At 35.5% G+C, this 19,291-nt stretch overlaps 1 protein-coding gene across 1 annotated transcript; it reads left to right on the plus strand.

Annotated features, from left to right (window-relative positions):
- The first annotated feature begins 1,492 nt into the window (after positions 1 to 1,492).
- CDKA1 (cyclin-dependent protein kinase cdc2A-1) lies at positions 1,493 to 18,618 on the plus strand. The gene is made up of 9 exons (NM_001247447.2): positions 1,493 to 1,648; positions 2,386 to 2,417; positions 2,509 to 2,693; positions 4,174 to 4,294; positions 4,562 to 4,735; positions 5,456 to 5,619; positions 6,211 to 6,298; positions 6,395 to 6,448; positions 17,973 to 18,618. Exons 2-9 carry the CDS (start codon positions 2,409 to 2,411, stop codon positions 18,060 to 18,062), a joined length of 885 nt encoding a protein of 294 aa, NP_001234376.2. The 5' UTR covers positions 1,493 to 1,648; positions 2,386 to 2,408; the 3' UTR covers positions 18,063 to 18,618.
- The last annotated feature ends 673 nt before the right edge of the window (positions 18,619 to 19,291 follow it).

The raw sequence follows: 19,291 nt of genomic DNA on the forward strand, positions 1-19,291 counted from the left end.
CCTTTTCCGTATTTTTAATTGTATTACTTTTATAAATTACCATCATCTCCCTCTACCTTTTTTGTCGGATCAATGGATACCAATACCTATAAATCATATTTGATCTCTCCTTCTTCTCTTCCCACAAAACAACATTAAAAAGAAAGAAAAATACTAAAACAAAAGAAAAAAGCACAAAAAAGATTAAGTGTATGAAAAAAAACTATTTTCAATTCCATCTTTTTCACCGAAAAAATGAATTTGAACACTCATATTTTATAATTTTTCTTTCTTCCTTTCCTTGTCTCCCTCCTCCTCCATTCCTTTCTCTCAAAACAACACTAAGATAGAAAAAAAAAAGAAAACAATTTTAAAGAGTAAATTAAGAAAAATGTTGGGTATAGTAGAGAAGACAACTGCATATCATCAACGAGTGTATTACACTCTCCTTCAGTTTTTTTTTATTTGTAAAAAAAGTGTCAAGAAAATATAACGGGACCCTACATGAGGTGTCTAAAATAAAAATTGCACAGTTAAATTGTTTGTGTGAAATTTGGTGCCAATTTTAGGAGGTCACCAACGAGTTTGAATTTTTTTTTATCTCGAATTGTCTCTATTTTTCTTTTGATTTTATCTTTTAGTATTATTAGTTTTCGCTTTCACTTTAACATGCTAATCACTTATTTACTCCTATAATTTTTTTTGCTTACAGAAACAAAATGTAATATGTACAAATTCTTAGTACTTATAACGGAGCTTGCATTTAGAGAAGGCTTTGTGGAATCTTCAAGGAAGCTGAAATCAATCTTTTGACGATGGAGTTGGGATGTTCACAACTTAATTATAACTACGATTATATTTTATATGAAAGTTGGGCTTATATAAATTTTATACAATAGTAGGGTAAAAGTGCAACACACGTTTTCAAGACTAGTAATATATATATATGTAACTACCATGTTTATGTATCAATGATTGTGTTTGTATATCTACATAAACCTTAAATTTGTGTACAATTGAATCGAAATAAAACATTTGTATATCAAATCTCTCTCTCACTTTATACAACAAAAATTGTACATTGTAATTTGTATAAATCGATGAAGAGAGAAATGCAAAAGAGAACTGGTAGGAGAAGATCTATAATTATCAGTATAGAGAACGAAAATGTATGTATTTGTATATAAAGTTTTCTCTCGCATTATACAAACATAAACACAATATATACATTTGTGTTTGTATAAAAATGAGAAAGACGAGCGAAATTAGGAAGAGAGACGAATGACAAGGGTTCCCTACAAATTAGAAATTATAAATGAAATTGTGTTTATAACATTTAATTTAAATCAATAGTTTGTAACCCATTTTGTACAATTTTCTCTTTATTTTATTTTATTTCAAAAAGAATAGTTCATATGAATTTAAATTAAACAAAAACAAAAAATTACATCATTAAAAGGAAATGAAGGAAAAATAACTAAAAAAAAGCAATGAAATGGTGAAATGCATTTTGATTTTTAGCCTTGTATATGCCAATAGAAGCAAAAAAGAAGAGTAAAGTTGACTGTAGTCCAAACATTTTGGTAACACCGTAGAAGTACGCCGACACTTGCCTGTCGCCTCCTCCCCGCTTCACGACGGCGATTTCGTCCTCTTTTCCCGACCAAAGGTGACTCCACATTCTCCACTCCGTTGTCATTTATACTCCGATGGCGACGCACAACTTCACAATAGTATACACATGACTTATACTTCCTGCCATTTTTGTTCGTCGTTTTCGTATGTAAATCGATAGATTCGAAGCTTTATTATACTTTATCTACTGATTACTGCGGAAATTTAAAAATGTAGCATATTTATTTCTATACATGTTCCATTTTCTCAATTATCTATTCGTGGTTCATTTCTATGTTTAGAGTTCATTATTTTGTTGATTGAATTGTGGATCTCTGATGTAGTTATGTTAGACAGTGTGATGTTTGTAATCGAAGACACTTTCTTTGATTGAAAGACATTCTTATCTTACAACACTGAGACCAATGAAATTGATTTTCCCTAATTCATGTTATCTCTATAACTCTCTACCAATAGTTTCCAAGTGTGAAGTTGCAAGTTTGCATGGAGAAAATATTTTAACAATATCAGGTATCGAACATAAAGTTTGCAGTAAAGCGTTTTCTGTGCTTAAAAGCGAAAATTACGATTAAAAGAACTTGCTTGTATCTGCATTGAGGTGAAATGTGTTTAAAATGTCACTTCATAGTTGATAGTCGAATATATACTGTGTTTTTGGATTACCTTTCGATTGTAAGACTTAATATATGCTACGGTATTTTTTTTTTTATAATTTGTCTACTACTTTGCTGTCTGAGAATTTTCTTGTGTTTTGACTGCTTTCTTTTTCAGGGAGTCCATTGAGTTTGAAATAGATGGACCAGGTAAAGGAGTTATTATCTGCATCTTTAGACTTTAGTTGCTTTTGGGTATAGGGTTAGTCTTATGTTGATAATGATTTGGGAGTAATTGCAGTATGAAAAAGTTGAGAAGATTGGGGAAGGAACATATGGTGTAGTGTACAAGGCTCGTGATCGTGTAACTAATGAAACTATTGCACTGAAGAAAATAAGGTTGGAGCAGGAAGACGAGGGGGTACCAAGCACAGCTATTAGAGAAATATCTCTCTTGAAAGAGATGCAACATGCTAATATTGTGAGGTATAATTTTGTGATATTACTATGCAATTGTATTGTTGTGATTGACATAGAGTGTAATTTGGACCCTGCTTTGGTTTCTTGTGGTTATGCTATCAATGCAAGGCTGATTATATGTGAAATTCGTTTTATTTCTATTTTCTAGTGATCCTCTACTAAAAATTTATGCAGGACCTTCATTATTTTAATTTTCATATAGCTTTCTGGCCTCGGTGCTGTTCCTTTTTACCAATTTGTGAAAATTTCTCTTAAATACCTATTTTCTTTGAATACTGTAACAAGGAGTCCCTGATGAAGATAATCTTTTCCCATGCATCTTATTTTGGGCCGTCGGGACAAGATCTAGCCGTTGAAATTTGTTGCTTTAATTTATCTGGAGGAATCCTCAGGGATATATTGTTTCTCCATTTTTTACCACTCTATATCCAACTCTTGTTCAAGTTTGATTGGGTTTGATAACTTCTACTTTGTAATGGTCACACTCCAATACTTTGTAGGCAACTTCTAGTATGGAAGGTAAAGCCATAAGGTATAACTTGGATTTTACAATTGTAAACTTTAACAACTTATTTAGTTTTGAAGTACTGTATACATTGTTCATGTTTGTATCAATACCACATCTACACATTTTGGGTCCTGCAATAGCCAATAACTTTTTTATAACCGTGGTGTCCAGACCAACTTGCATGCACCTTAACTAATTCCACGGGATACTTACTATAATTCGTCATCACATGTATCTGGTAAAAATGTCCACCAAGGTTGCGAGAGATAGTAATTCACCTAGTGTTTGCATTTGTTGGGATGTGAATCTGAGACCTCATTGTACTCAACCCACTTCATTGACTACTAGACCACATATTTTCTTTTGAAGGTAGAATATTTGAAAAACCAAGAAGTTCATCAGTCATTCTTCCATTAGTGGATAAAAATTTTTTAGTAGTTAAGCTTTTAGTTTTTCCCCTTAAATGTTTGTATATTAGCTAGAACTTGTTTGTCTTGTGGTTTTGGACAACAAACACGATAATATAATTTGGAGTTTGTATATCTGAAAGGTTTAGAAACAGTTGACCTTATAAGAGTAAGGTTTAGAAGCTGGTTGAAATGTTCAGTTGTTTTCTGAATGATGATGAGAAAAGAGTAGAAGTAAAAGTAGAAAGATTCTTGGACTGCCATTAGATTATTCTTTTGAATGATAATTGTTATTGCAAAAGGGACCTCCTTAGGATGGTGTGTGTGTGTGGGAGGGATGCCATAAGTAGAAGCCAGAAGGTCTGCGTGATGTGGGTTAGTCTTCTTCTGTTTAGCAGATTGAATTAAAATAAATTAGAGAGCAGATAACAGATTCATAGAGTACACATCTGTACCTTCAGTTGCAATGTTAAATCATTTTTTTTGTAACATGGGAAAAGCTGTTTTTCTAGTTTGTAACAGTATCTTCTGCAAATCCAAGATAGTTCCTTTTTTTTCTTATTGGTCACAGGTTGCAGGATGTGGTGCACAGTGAAAAGCGATTGTATCTAGTGTTTGAATATCTTGACTTGGACTTGAAGAAGCACATGGATTCGTGTCCTGAATTCTCTAAGGATCCACGTCTGGTTAAAGTGAGTAAAATCTTTATTATAGATTGGAGGTTTGCTTTTTCACTGTGTTAGCCATTTTTTGTTGCTTCATCAGGAAGCTGGTCATAACTTACAGCTCTATTTACAGTTTTAACTTCAAGAGGGAGGGTGATGAGCTAAGAAAAATACTTGAAAACAAAGATTATTTGATTTATAATTTGATTAACTGCTACATGAGTGGTTACATTTATCAGTTTCACAGGCTTCTTGCTTGTTGTCAGCAATTAAGTGATTTTTCCAATTCTGCAGATGTTCTTGTATCAAATACTCCGTGGTATTGCTTATTGTCATTCTCATAGAGTTCTTCATAGAGATTTGAAGCCTCAGAACTTACTAATAGATCGACGTACAAATGCTTTAAAGCTGGCAGACTTTGGTTTGGCTAGAGCATTTGGTATTCCTGTCAGAACTTTCACTCATGAGGTATAAACATGCTTTTTTGTTCTCTCTAAGATGCGCTGGACCTTGTCTTATTGTTATTACCTTATCTCATATTCCATTTCAAGCCCGAGGGGAAGTGGTTATCTATGACTCAGCAGCTTGCTTCATGTCTGATATCTTCTTTAAGATTTTATCCAATTTGTCTAACTGAAAAAGTTCTTTCTCTATGTAGTATTCCTTGAACATTTATGGCTTAAGTTATTCTGTTAGTTTTGCCGATAAGTCAAGAATTAGCTTATCGACTCCCCAAACAGTACTATAAGAATTGGTATTGAACATCCCACCTGTAATTGTACCGGCTACATCACAATAACATATTTTTGTTTAATACTATCTCCGGGTCCATCACTTTAGGGCTATCTCTCACCGTTGATAGTCATGGTTCAATATGCCACTGATGCTTCAAAAGGCGTGGAGCCGTAGATTCTAAGGGCTCTACTAAAAGCTCGCCTAGCCATTTCTTATTAACATAATAATGACACTGGGCCCTTATTTCAACCTACTTTACTGAATCAACTGCTGTATATTTTATACCAACAATTAAGAATTGTTTTTCCCTGGGATTCCAAGCTTTGTCCATTTATTGTCTAAAAAGTAGAGTCTATATCTTTTATATTTGCTTCTTTAAGATCCAGAACCCATTTGATGGTTTATCCATATGTTGTCTCATTTTAACTTTGATGATTGATTTTCATGTTTTAGGTGGTGACATTGTGGTACAGGGCACCAGAAATACTGCTTGGATCACGCCATTACTCTACTCCTGTTGATGTGTGGTCAGTTGGTTGCATATTTGCTGAGATGGTGAATCAGCGCCCTCTGTTTCCTGGTGACTCTGAGATTGATGAACTTTTCAAGATTTTCAGGTGTCAATATATACATGTCTTTTTGTTGATGCTTTATTACTGACAAACAAAATGTACACGCTAATGCTTTGATGATGGTTAGTGACATGGTTTCATGAAGTAAAATTTTGTTTCCTGTGGTTGACCGTTCCAGTTCCTTCTCAAAAGGAGATGAGCATAAAACTTTACACTTCCCTTGTCATGCATCATTGTCCAAAATCCTTGACTAGATAAAGGCAAAGGGAAGAACAAAGGTGATTGGAATGGGGTTTCTGGACAAACTTTGCTTTCAAGTTCTTTGTAACATTAGTTTTAGCTGTTTAATGTATGATTGTGATCTTCATTTGTTCATACTAACCAGCATATTTATCTGTCAATAAATTTTATCTTTTCTTACTGCTCTATGGGGTTTAGAAAAGTTTCAAAATTGGGTTTATGCTATGGTTTATCTTTTTGCTGTATAGGTTCATGGCTATAATTTCTATGTAAAAAATGATCATAAGTTCTTAGTGAGCTTTCTTGTATTAAGGAGTTTCAGTGTTTTGTTTCTTCTGCTTTACGTTATTAGATTTCCCCCCTTATTTGATGTTCTCTAATTTCATCTGTATGAAGAGTGATGGGTACTCCAAATGAGGATACATGGCCTGGAGTGACTTCTCTGCCTGATTACAAATCTGCCTTCCCAAAATGGCCTCCTAAGGTAATCTATTTCTCTTTGTTTTTACTTGATTTTCCTGTCCATATTTCTAGGATCTCACTCTGCAAAGTACTTCATTGGATCCCCTCATACTTGCAGGACCTGGCAATTATTGTACCAAATGTTGATGGAGCAGGCCTTGATCTTCTTGGTGTAAGTTTGTTTATAACTTACAAATGAAAGATTAAAACGTCGGGATTTTCTTTTCTATCTTGGGAGATGTGCCAATCTTTCTCTCTGAAATATGTTCCGGCAAAGTTTCCTATGTTTAAAACTCCATCATTTTTTAGCACTCATGGGAAGCAAGGCCTATTTCTTTTCATGGAAAAATGTTTTGAACTTATCAATTCAGGGGATGGCTGATTCGTATTAATCGAAAGAAGCAGGAGAATATCAAGATGGATTAAAATAGGCGAAGTAAACTTTACATTCTAAAAATAAATAAATAGGCATAGTAAACTTTAGATGAGTATGAGATACTCTCAAACAAACATCAAAAGGAACGGGGAAATATTACAGACGATGGGGGAGGAAGTCACAAGCATACATTTACTGAGCCTTTCTAAGTTTCAATTTTAACGGCTGATACATTCGAATTGAAACATTGCTGGTAGACAGGTGATCAAGAATGATTATCCCGGAGCCAGATTACACTTTCTGTGGAAGAAAACATCACGCTGATTCAAGCTGGTAAATACGCGAACGAGGTCTTATTTTGACACTGCTAAGCTTACACAATGACCGATGATGATGGAATTCCTCACGATGTCGGTCGATTATATGGTCAAGGTTGCTCTTGTCGAGATGCATAGTTGGAACTGTCAATAATCCATTCAATCACAATCCCAACAGGAAAGTGATTAAAATTGTTTTTGGACAGATGGAAGGTCTGCACTGGTATGAAAGTCATTTGTTTCACTCACAACCAATTTCTTGTTGAGGGTACACCACGATTGGTTGTGGAATGGACGGCGTCTAGCTTTAGAATGGTAGTCCCCAGTTACAGCCCTAAGTTGGTCAGCCAGATTTCATAGAATAAATGGATGAGGCTTTTGGGGTTCCTTTTATGCATGGAGACTAGATTTCTTTAAACTATTGAAGACCTCTACGGTGGTTTAGGATACAGAGCACCAGAATCATCACCTTTGGGTGAGTATCTGTGTCAATAACTCTGCATATAAATGCCCTGGGAAAATTGAGCTAGACATAGAGCACTGGAGGTATGAAATTTCAATTTCAAAAGACATCGTTCCACACCAAAGCCTATTAGTGCCTCAAAACTGCCGGAGAAAAAGATATTGGGGAGTTGATGGTCAAAACAGTGGCAAACACATCAGAGTTAGCGGATGAAGTGTCCTGTCCAATTGATGTATGTGGTAAACAGGTGGCCAATGAGCACTTTAGTTCAAATCAGCTGGGTCGGGTTTTAAATAATATCTGATCCACTGAGCATAGTGGTCTAAGTAAGGGCAATGAGAAATCCAAATTGGGTTGTGGTTCAGATTACCTATATTACTTTAAAGTCCCAAGAAGGAATGCCCATACAAAGATCATAAAGGAAAGTCCGTACTGAAATAGAGATCCAAAACAACTTTGGCCGAACCATATTATCCAAAATAAGTCCAAGAAGCCTCTGATTACTAATAGGAATTATGCAAACTTAGGCTGAAAGCAACATCATTATCGAACCACCACTGCATGTAATTATCAACGTTAATCACCCTGAAAGCAGATAATGAAACTGAAACCTTCATTAACAACCTCAAGGGACTTTCAACTTGATATGTCTGATATTGCTTCAACTGTTTTAGCTTATCATATATTGACTACAATTTTTCTTATAGCGATATGCTCTCAGCTTTCGTACCTTGGCATGAAGACGAACAATTGCAATTGCAAGAAAATTCAGCAACCTGCAGTTATTGAGACTTCAAAATGTGCTATCTAGTAAGGAGAACAGCATGCAAGGCATTGGATATTAATGTAGTTGGCTGTGAACATGAGATTCTAGATTTAGTTCTGAGAGTGGATTAGAGGCGAGACTCAAATACAAAGAAGAGGAACATTTATTATGTTCTATTAGTTATGTTGGTGGTAGTAAAAAAGAGGGTATGTACTACAAGGCAGAGTCCGATGAAAATCAAAGTTCTCAGCTGGAATATTAGGGTTCTACGTTACAAGAATAAAGGCTCTAGTTTGAAAAGGGAAAACAACTGTATTGTGTTTTAGGAAACCAAAATGGACAATATGCCAACAAATATGACCTATCAAATACGAGGGAATAGGTGGTCTAGTTGAGGGGAACTGAAGGTATTAAGCTATGTTACATGTGATTTGGATGATTAACAAATATTATACAAGAACCATTTCTAAACATGTCTCAGAAAAGGACCGGTAGTGTTTATAACAAACAACTACTGAAGAACCAGTTCCTTAACATGTCTACAGGAAGAACTGGATTACAGAAGTACGCTGCATGAAGTGAAAGAACCAGGTCCTTCATAGTAGACTGGAGAAGACTATTGATCAGATGCAAAGTAGATTCCAAGTGCTATAGAGCTATTGATAATCTTATAGCAACTGCCACTCGACTTGACAAGACAAAAGTCCCTTGGTTGAAGAAAAGAAGTACAGGGGTGTGATTGGATCTTTGTTATAGCATTCTTGATATTGTATTTAGTGTTGGTCTTTGTGCCAGATTCAATATTGTCCAAAGGATCCTCATATGAAAACTGGGAAGAGGATACTTAGGTATGTTAAGGTACATAGGACCTGATCCTTTAGCACCCATCTGGAGGACCTTTTGAGCTAATAGGATATGCAAATGTTGTCTATGCTAAACGCTTCAAGGATAGGAAGAGTACGTATAGGAAGGCTTACTGTCGAGGATCATGCTTGATTTCTTGGGCAACAAATATGCAAAATTCTGTGGCGTTCTCTTCTATAGAAGGGTAGTATGTAGCTATTGCTTCTTGTTGTGCACAACTATTATGGATCAAACAACAACTTAAGATTATGGTGTGATGATTAAATGGATTCCAATTTTTGTGATAATACGAGTGTCATGAACATGGCAAAAAACATAGTTCGTCACAAAAGAATAAAATATATTGATGTTAGACACCACTTTTTTGAAAACACAATGAATTGAAGACACATCTTTATGGAATTTTGCAAGATTGAGGAACAAATTGCTAACATATTCATTAAAGCTTCGAGTCGGGACCACTTTGGAAGAAATCGCTTATAGCTTGGACTGCTCAAGATGGATTATGGACCTTCTCATCTCTCAATGATTGGTTTCTCTGTCATAGAAGATGCTTTTAATGATGCCAAAAGGGAGAAATTAGAGGGTCACTCAACATGCAGTAAATTCCATGAGGACACAGATGCAAAATTTCAAGAATGTTGTTAATCAACAAACTTGGTCCCTATGCAGGGTTATGACTAAATATGATTAGGTTCCCATAACCTAGCCACCTACTAGGTTGCAATGAGTTGAAGGTTAGTCTGTAGATGAACTTTGGTAAGATCACACATCTTACTAAGTCATATGCTGATCTAAGTTAGATTGCACTGTAGTACACATGCGACTACTATGGTTTTATTATGGGTTTGTCATCATCAAAAAGGAGAAATAATGTTGAGATACATTACATGTGAAGTTTTCATGATTAACAAACATAACAAACATGATTCAATAACCAAATTCTGAACATGTCTCAAATAAGGGCTGGTACTGTTTATAACAAACTACTTGAGAACAAATTCCTTAACATGTCTAAGAAAAGAACTGGATTGCAAAAGGTCATTGCACAAAGTGAAGGAATCGAGTCCTTCATGGTAGACTTGAGAAGACTATAGATCAGATGCAAAGCACATTCTGAGTGCATGAAGTACTTCTTGAGGAATTTGGTTTAACGACTGAACCCATGGATCAAATAACAAGACATAAGAACCGTTATCATATTTGCACAAATGTAAAGGCCTTCGAAAATTGGAGAAAACAAGTGGAGGCTGACATGTGAATGGAAACCAACATAAACCTGGATTAGGTTCTTGGATTTTTGAACCAATTCTTCTTTGCATTTGGAGGACAAGAAATGATTATTCCTACTCCTACATGAAGTACCACAGTGATGCTGTTAAGATATGCACAAGAGACACCACTAGAAAAATAGAGAATATATTCAGAATGTCTTCGTGAGAGGGAGTCAACTGACAACATAGAAGAACTTGTTCTTGAGAAAATTATTGCTTACTATTGTTGTCTCCTTTGATTCTTTGCTCTGAAATTGCAATCTCTTACATTCATAGTGGATTTGTATTATGTGTTGCATTGAGTTGTAAAGATCTTTCTTAACTGGGGTAGAGACTTGAAAGAAGTAACTATAATTAGGGAGATTGTATAAAGGAAAGGTACTATAGAGTTAGTTCCTTTGGTTATAGAGTCGTAATCTAAAACCACTCAAGTTCTTAGTGAAGATTTGAGGGGAATCCTATTGGGATAAGTCATGGTTTTTGACTCCTGTGAGCAAGGATTTTTTCATGTAAAATCTTTATGTTGATTAGTTCCACCTTTACTTCATTATTGTTGAAGAGTTCTTTATACATAAGTGACTATAAAATAATAGAAGGTGTGTAGCATGGGTGGTATCGCAGTACAAGACTTTGAAAATCCAATGAATGTCATCAAACCCTTATCTAAAAAAAAAGAGGCAACTTCTCTATTGCGTGTTTCTTTGAAAGTCTTTTAAGATCTCCGATGGTCTTTCGTAGGATTGTATGTCCTCATACCAATACAAAGAGGAAAGTGTTTTGAAAGGAACTAGGAGCAGTGAGAGGCATCTGGAATAATCATTGGGTTGTTTGAAGAGACTTAAATGTATGTCGATTTGAAAAGAAAGGCATTAGAAGATCTTAAATATGAAGAGCTTTATCAAATACTATTATAGACTTGTACCTAAAAGATTTACCTCTCCGGGGGTACAATGCACTTGGTCAAGGGGGAGGGATCATGTCAAAGCTTATCAGATTGATAGGTTTCTTATATCCACAAAATGGAATGGAAGTTTCAAAATAATCAAACAACTGGCTGTATCAAGAGTTATATCTAATCACAAACTTCTTTTGTTGGAGAATGAGGAGTGGTATACAACACATCTTGTTTATAAAATATTAGAATTTAGGGCTGCAACAAGAAGAGTTTATTGACATGAGGAAGGTGTGGTGGAAGAACTGTATGATCAGTGCCAACCTAGATTTTATCCTCGTACAAAAATTGAGGAACTTGAAAAAGGACAAGCAATTAGACCAAAGATGTCTTTGGCAAATTGGAAGCAAGAACAACCAAGGTCCTGGAAGAGCTTTCAACTTACAAGATTAGGCAACAAACAACATAGTTTTAGCACATCTAAAATGCAAATGGTACTGAACCTGAAAATGGAGCTGATGCAACTTGCTCATGATGAAGGAATCTTTTGAAGACATAAATTTAGATGCATGTGGCTCAAAGGAGAGGGGAATACAAGATACTTCCAAACAGTTGCAAACTCACACATAAGGAATAATAACATTGACAAGCTCAAAGTGCATTATGAAATAACAAATGATAAAGAGGAGATCAAAATAGATATTTTGAACTTTTGTCAATTTCTTTTTATAAATATTTTGAACTATTATCGGAACCTGCATGTATGATGAGAATGAAACTTGGAGGGCAATGGCAAAGTTGATTATGTAGTCATACCTTACGGAAAATAGCGAGATCTTGGCAAAAAATTTTGAGGAAGAAGTGCAATAGGTTAATCATGTCTTCCAGATAGCCTCAGGCCCAAATGAGTTTATTTTTGGCAATAATAACATATACCTCGTGTACTTCCACAAGTGAGGTCTCGGGGGGGGGGGGTAGGATGGACAGAGACCTTACGCTTGCCTTTTTGGGGTAGAGAGGTTGCATTTGAATAGATCCTCAACTCAAAAGAGAAGTTATTTGGAGTAGGGCTGCAAGAAGAAAAACATGACATCAAAATATCAAGATACACAACACAATGAGTCAATAGATAGTAAACCACATTAAAGAATAAGCAATTACGCGATTACTAAATACTACTACTACTAATAAGGTGGAGAGTGGATGAGCCTAGCCCTCTGCCCTCCTACCTAAAGGATGACCACACTCGGCTACATACTAACTTTCTACCTAATCCTCGACCCATATATCTTTCTATCTATGGTGATGTCCTTAATAGTCTCTTTCTTAAAAATCTTAGGACTTTATCAAGCCAAAGGTAATGAGGGTACTTAATTATTTCCACCACTGCTACGGGTGGATCATGTAATGCATCTTTCATAATTGTGCAATTAGACTTACGGACTATATGTGAATAAGTCATATTGGTAGTGTATAGAAAGTCATAACCAAGTTACTAGCAGAAAGATCGAAGAGAGTAATTGACAAGTTAGTACCCTGGTCATGCTTTGCATAAACAAATAATTGACTCAATACTCATTGCAAATGAGGTACTTGATCGAAGGATTAAACATGGAGAGCCTGAATGTGCAATGTGCAAGGTGGATATAGAGAATGCTTTTGACCAACTCAATTGGACTTACCTAATGATTATACTAAAGAAGATAGGATTTGAGGACAAATGGATTAAGTGGATCAGATGTAGTATTTTAACAAAGAAGTATTCAGAGGTCGTTTGGTAGAGTGTATTAGGAAAAATAATGTATGTATTAGCCTTGTGTATTACTAGTACCTTGTTTCGTACTCTTTTTCAATCTATGTATAACTAATGCAACACTCTATTGTGTATTAAGGTGTGCATTGCTAATACCATGGATTTCTTGGTATTAGCAATGCAATGGTTTCAATGCATGCATTAAAATTATAGAAAACTCAATTATCCTTAAATACCTTTTTTTACATCTTTTCCACCATAAAGTTGAGGGTATCTTTGTAAATAAGTTTTTTAATGCAATACATACTATTTTTAATGTATCAAAACATACAATGCATTACATAATCTATGTATAATTAATGCTAGCATAGAGGACATGTGAGTTTGTTCTCAGCTCATTAAGTGATCAAGCAGAGAACCACTCTCGCCTTTCTTGTTCAAAATTTAGCCATGGATGCACTTAGTAAATGTTGGAACATACCTAACAAATGTAGTGGATCCATGGTTTTAGTATTGGTATAAATACCGGGAATACATAATATCTCATCCGTCGTATCAGCAGTGTTATCAAAGGCAAAAAACGCAAAAAAAAAAAAAACTCTTTAGGTCCATGGGGGCTTTAAGCGCAAATAAAGCGTGGGCTTAAATGAAAAAAGGCGCAAAGGGAGAAAAGAATACAAATATATATGTTTAGTCCAAGACTAATAATTATAAACATTAATGACAAATATATGACCAAAGAAATTGAAAAAAGTGTATGGTTAAGTGAAATATCAAATATTTAGTTTCACTTCTTCATAAAAGAATCATTGGGAAGGAAAAGCTTGCCTTAGAACCTTTATGACGACATTGGAGCGCACATATAGCGAGGCAAAACGCTCACGTTTTGAGCCTCGCTTCAGGGCTTAAGCACGCACCGTTAATAACACTGGTTGTATGTAGATTGTACTTTTATTTTCTGTTGGGCAAAAGATCACCTGAACGTGAAACTATAATTTTTTTTCAAGTGAAGCGAAAGATTACAATTTTTTACCTGTACGTGTCACTACTTTTTGAAGCTTTATCGGGGCTGCATGGCCAACAAGCTAAAGAGCATCATCTATCGAATAAACAATGTTTGAAAGGTGCTAAATATAGAAGAACACTAACATATCATGGGTTGAACTAATAGGGTACTTCCTACCACTTACTTAGGTCCCCACTGGAGTGATTTCATTGACGGGGAGATATGGAATGTGATCATTGAGAAATTTGGAAAGAGATTAGCATCTTGTTAGAGGCAGTATTTGTCAAGTGGGTGGCAAGTTTAGCTCTCATAAATAGTGTTCTTGACAATATTCTTACCTATTATATATTTTTCTTTTGTATCTTTAAAAGGTGCAACATTATCTGGACAAAATCAAGATGAATTTTTATGGATGAGAAAGACTCACAAGTTTCACCTAATAAAGTGGATCAAAGTCATGTTATAAAAATGCATGGGAGGTTTGTGAATCAGGATTTGGCCATCCATACCAAAAGCTTACTAGTGAATCAAGTCTTTGGAATGAGGTAATCATTACTATACATAGGATAAACGACAATTGGAGCATCAAAATTGCTAATGTACCTTATGTAGTTTAGGCGTTGGGCCATGGAAGTATATCAATAAATTAGGGAGTGGGTTTCCCATAATGCTCATTTCAAAGCTTATAATGGTGTTTGCATAAAATTCTGGGAATACAAAATGATGTGAAACATTCCACTCATGTTTGAATACCCTTCCCTATCCCAAATTTCCCTGAATAAGGACTTCTCATTTCCTAGAATAGACTTGGCAATATTGGGATGTGTAACTTCGAAGTCTACACAAGATTGGGAAAAGGAAAGCTTGATGACGTGAGCCAACATAAAGAGGTTCACCATTTATGAGAACTTATCTAACACTCATAATTGGGGAAAGAAGAACATTCTCACATTGGAAGATTGCCACAAGCATATTAGTACTCAAAATAAGGCTAATGGCGTCTGACCATAATTGTTTAATATGGAAGACAAGGTTATATGCTTCGGTTAAATTGCTCTAAATGAAGCATGATTAATGCAAGATAGTCTCAAGCAAGCAAAGTCCAAAAAATGTCGGTCACTTATCCCTTCGTTGCCCCAGTGACCACTAACCACTAACCTATGAGATATACTTTATTGTAGTTTTGGTTTGAATGTGTCATGCCAGAATATATTAGAGGTATGTTTAGGTTGCAGTCTATGGGGACCGGTAAGGCCTTCAAGAGTATTTGGTTGATGATTATTGTAGTTATTTTCTGGTGTTTGTTGGATAAAAAGAAACCATAGATATTTTGATAAAATTTCAACTCCAAAATCACTTTCTTAAAGCAATGTTTTCTTAACCATTTTTTATGGTCTAAGTTGATCCCTATAAGTAGCAACAACATACCTGGTTGTAGTCTACAAGTGGAGTCTTGGGAGTGCAAGATTTTTTGCATATCTTATCCTTACCTTTGTCGATAGAGAGACTGCTTTTGATACACCCTCGACTCAAAAGAGGTGTAATCAAAGCAAGATTAGAAGGAAGATAACAATGCCAAATAACAAGATAAACAAAGTGTTAAATTAGGTCTAAGGCCTAACTCACACTCCAAAAGCTAGCTCAAAGGGAGGAGGATTGTCCAAGCCTTATAAGGAGTCGACCTATCTCATTAACCACCGATTTGAGACTTTTTGTCATTCTTTAACTCCCAACCTCAAGCCCAGTGCTTATTATATGGTGCGTGGGCAATTATGATTTTGGGCCCCCCACATTGGGTGAGATAGGCCTCACTCTGATACCAGGTTGTATTGTGCAAGCAGTTGCTGAGTGTTGCCTTGATGTTTGATACTGAAGGTAGTCATTATATTCTGCTCTAGTTAAAACAGTTAAAGTGATAGATTGAGATGATCATCTATTATTTGTCATAAAAATGAAGCAACTAAATAAGATATGACACAAATACTAAATAATACTACTTAATAAGAAAGAGAAGAGGAAACTAGCCCATTGCCTCTCCCACCTGAAGTACAACAATACTCGATTACCTACTACTATTCTACCCTAATCCTCGACCTCCATGCCATCCTATTTAGGATTATGTTCTCATTAAGTTGAAGATATGGTATGTCTTATCTAACCTCCTTCGGCTTTTCTTCTGCCTATCTTTACCTCTGCTGAAACCTATGATAGCCAATCTCTCACACCTCTTTTATTAGTGCATCCTCACACCTCCTCATCATTTGCCTAAACCATCTCAACTTCTTTTTCTTGGCCACTCCCACCTCGTCTTATAAAATTTTGTTCCTAATACTAAGTCTCATCAGTATGTTCACACATCCTCATCTTTACTATTATTTTCAGAGCGTGTGCGTTCTTGACTGACCAACACTCTGCCTCATACAACCATGTAGGTCTTCCATTAGTTGGTAGAACTTACCTTTAAGCCTTGGTGATACATTCTTATCGTAAAGTACCTCAGACACGAGCCTTCATTTCATCCATCCCCCTTCAAATCCAATGTGTGTGATACCATTGTCAATCTCCGTTATTTTGGGATTATAGACCCAAGATACTTGTAACTACCTTTCATGGGTATGATTTGTGTATTGACCTTCACTTTCACCTTTGCTTCATGCTACATAGTTGAACTTGCACAATAGATACTCTGTTTTTCGCTTGACCTGAAACCTTTAGCTTCTAGGGCTTGCCTCCATACTTTGAGCCTATCCTTACCTCCGCGTTGCTTCTCGTTGATCAATACAGTGTTGTATGTGAATAACGTACACCACAACACCTCCCTTTGAATATGCCGCACCAATTTGTCCATCACTAGGCAATAAAAATGGGCAAAGGGTTGATCCCTAGCTATATTGCCAAACTCTCCATAATTGTTGCCGAACCCATGTTGGATTCTCTAAAATGCATTACTTTTGGTGTATCAAACATGCACCCATTGCCATTTTTAAAGAGTCTGAGCAACATACCATGTGCAACCCCTTCATGGCTGAAAAATTCTGAGTAACCTCCCACTATTCTTTTTGGGTCTTTCACTCCGTTGTACATGTCCTTAGTTTCCCTAATGTAAGCCACATGTACATCTCTAACAAACTCTTTCTAAATGTTATTTGTATTTACGCTTTTGTAATTTTGCATCTCTTTGATGCCTTTCCTTATGAAATACCATTACTTTCATTAATAAACACTTACAAATGAAAGATACATCTTTAGAATATAAAATATTAATATTTGGTGAATTTTGAATGAATCTCCAGCATATAGTGATTAATTTTCATTGAGAACTATTCTTGTTGAGATGTTTATAGAGTTTCCAGAACAAGCTGATTATGTTGAAATTCTAGTTGAGATGTTCATAGAGTGTCCAGAACAAGCTTGTTATTTTTTTTCAACAGGTAACATATTGGTATATTATAAACATGAACCAAAAAGTGTAGTTTCATATACTTACAAGTGAGATGTCTATCACCAAAAACCTATCAAACTAGACTCTCATAAGTAATCTAAAACCTTAGGAATAGACTTTGCTTCTTAAAGATATACTTCTGTACACACCAAAAAAAGGGGGGACTAACAGAGAACTAGCGGGCTATTTGAACCTTTAACCATGAAGTTGCAATGTCCAGTTGACATTTGAAGCATGCATTGCCGCAAGAAAATTTTCAAAGAGTAGAGGAAGTCAAATTGCTGCACTCATGTTTACTGTTTTCTCATTTTCTTTTCCAAACATGATCTTATTCACATGTTTGTTTCAGTTTCCTTAAGTCTATGCCTTTCACTCCTATTTAATTGTGTCCTTGTCTGCCATTTTTTATTTGAGTTGTGCTTCCCTTAGGCATGGATAATGATTAGGTGTTCTTAATTATACGATATTTATATTCACAGAATTCATTGTTTTCAGAAATCTCTTGCCCCCATGTTACTCATGCCATCCCTTGTTATCATACAGAAAATGCTCTCCTTGGATCCCAGTAAGAGAATCACCGCGAGGAATGCCCTTGAGCATGAGTACTTCAAGGATATTGGGTATGTGCCGTGATTGTCTGCCCCTTCATCCAGAATGCTATTGTAAATTTGGTATGTCATCTACAAGGTTTTGTTCTGGAGAATCTGTGTGATCTTTAGGGCCTTTTTTGGCCCCTCAAAGTTTTTATTCCATTGTGTATCCTGTTCCAGCACATGTGGTCACAATTCGTGTCCACATGTTGTAGTATACTTTCCCGTGTAATATCCATTTGGTTCTATTCAGGGGTTCAGTATCCTTGTACAACGAATGCTTATTTAGATACAACAATGGATACTGTAATGTTAAATAGATTGGATTTGGTGTGTCATTAGAAGTTTTGCATAGTTTTGCCTGGAGTGGAACAAAGCTTGAGATGATTGTCCGACTCCTAGGTTATGCCAGTGCATTTCTTGATGACGCAGGCTGGTTATATCAAGTTCTATTTTGATGTTACATTCAGTTTCTGTTGGTTCCAAAATTCATATTTCAAAAACTTCCCTACAATGTACGCCAATATCTGTTGCTGAGAGACTATGCAATTATCTCATCTAATTAGCATGGGGCATATAAATGTGAAATGTTTCCAAAATGATTCGTCTATTGTGCTTCCGTTTTTCAAGTCACGCAACATGTCCTTAGTCTAGCACTCCAAGATACATCGCATTGTCAAAATATTTGGTGTTATTTCCGAAGAAAAATCAATGAATTGCTTCATGACTGTTTTGAATTACTTCAATTGGTGAATGCCAAGAAACGGAGGAGGTGAAAATAGTCATAAAAGGAGAAAGATTAGTCATCAAAGATCATGAATTTGTTTTAAACCTAAGAGGTCGTTTGGTTTAATGGATTGAGTGATGTGGTGGTATAAAATTTGGTTTGTTTTCTGAGTCAAGTATTAGGTAAATTTGCTAGAATTTAATACGTTAATTGATGTATTATTTTATACTGAGACCAATGTGGCGTAACAAAACAATAGTTATGTTATACAAGGTTTAACATTCAAAATGCCAAAGAACTACCATTTTGTATTCCCTCAAGCCCTTGTAGTTTTAAACCACACACAAGTGTACTTAATACTTGTATTTTCTGTCTTTCAACTTTGGGTTTACACAAGTAAATATTAAACTTCTATAAAGTTGAACAACTAAACACATGTGTCCTACATAGTGTTTTATGTGTATTATGTCATGTAAGACACATGTATCTACTTGTTCAACTTTATATAAGTTCAAGTTTTTATATGTCCACACCCAAAGTTAGAG

The sequence above is a fragment of the Solanum lycopersicum genome, chromosome 8 (genome assembly GCF_036512215.1).
Source record: "Solanum lycopersicum chromosome 8, SLM_r2.1".
Classification (NCBI taxonomy): Eukaryota; Viridiplantae; Streptophyta; class Magnoliopsida; order Solanales; family Solanaceae; genus Solanum; species Solanum lycopersicum.

Excerpts from the sequence above, each read along its gene's own strand:
- CDKA1 (NM_001247447.2), top strand. Across the intron at positions 5,620-6,210 it reads GAACTTTTCAAGATTTTCAG|AGTGATGGGTACTCCAAATG; the intron begins GTGTCAATATAT and ends ATCTGTATGAAG. Across the intron at positions 6,299-6,394 it reads TCCCAAAATGGCCTCCTAAG|GACCTGGCAATTATTGTACC; the intron begins GTAATCTATTTC and ends TCATACTTGCAG.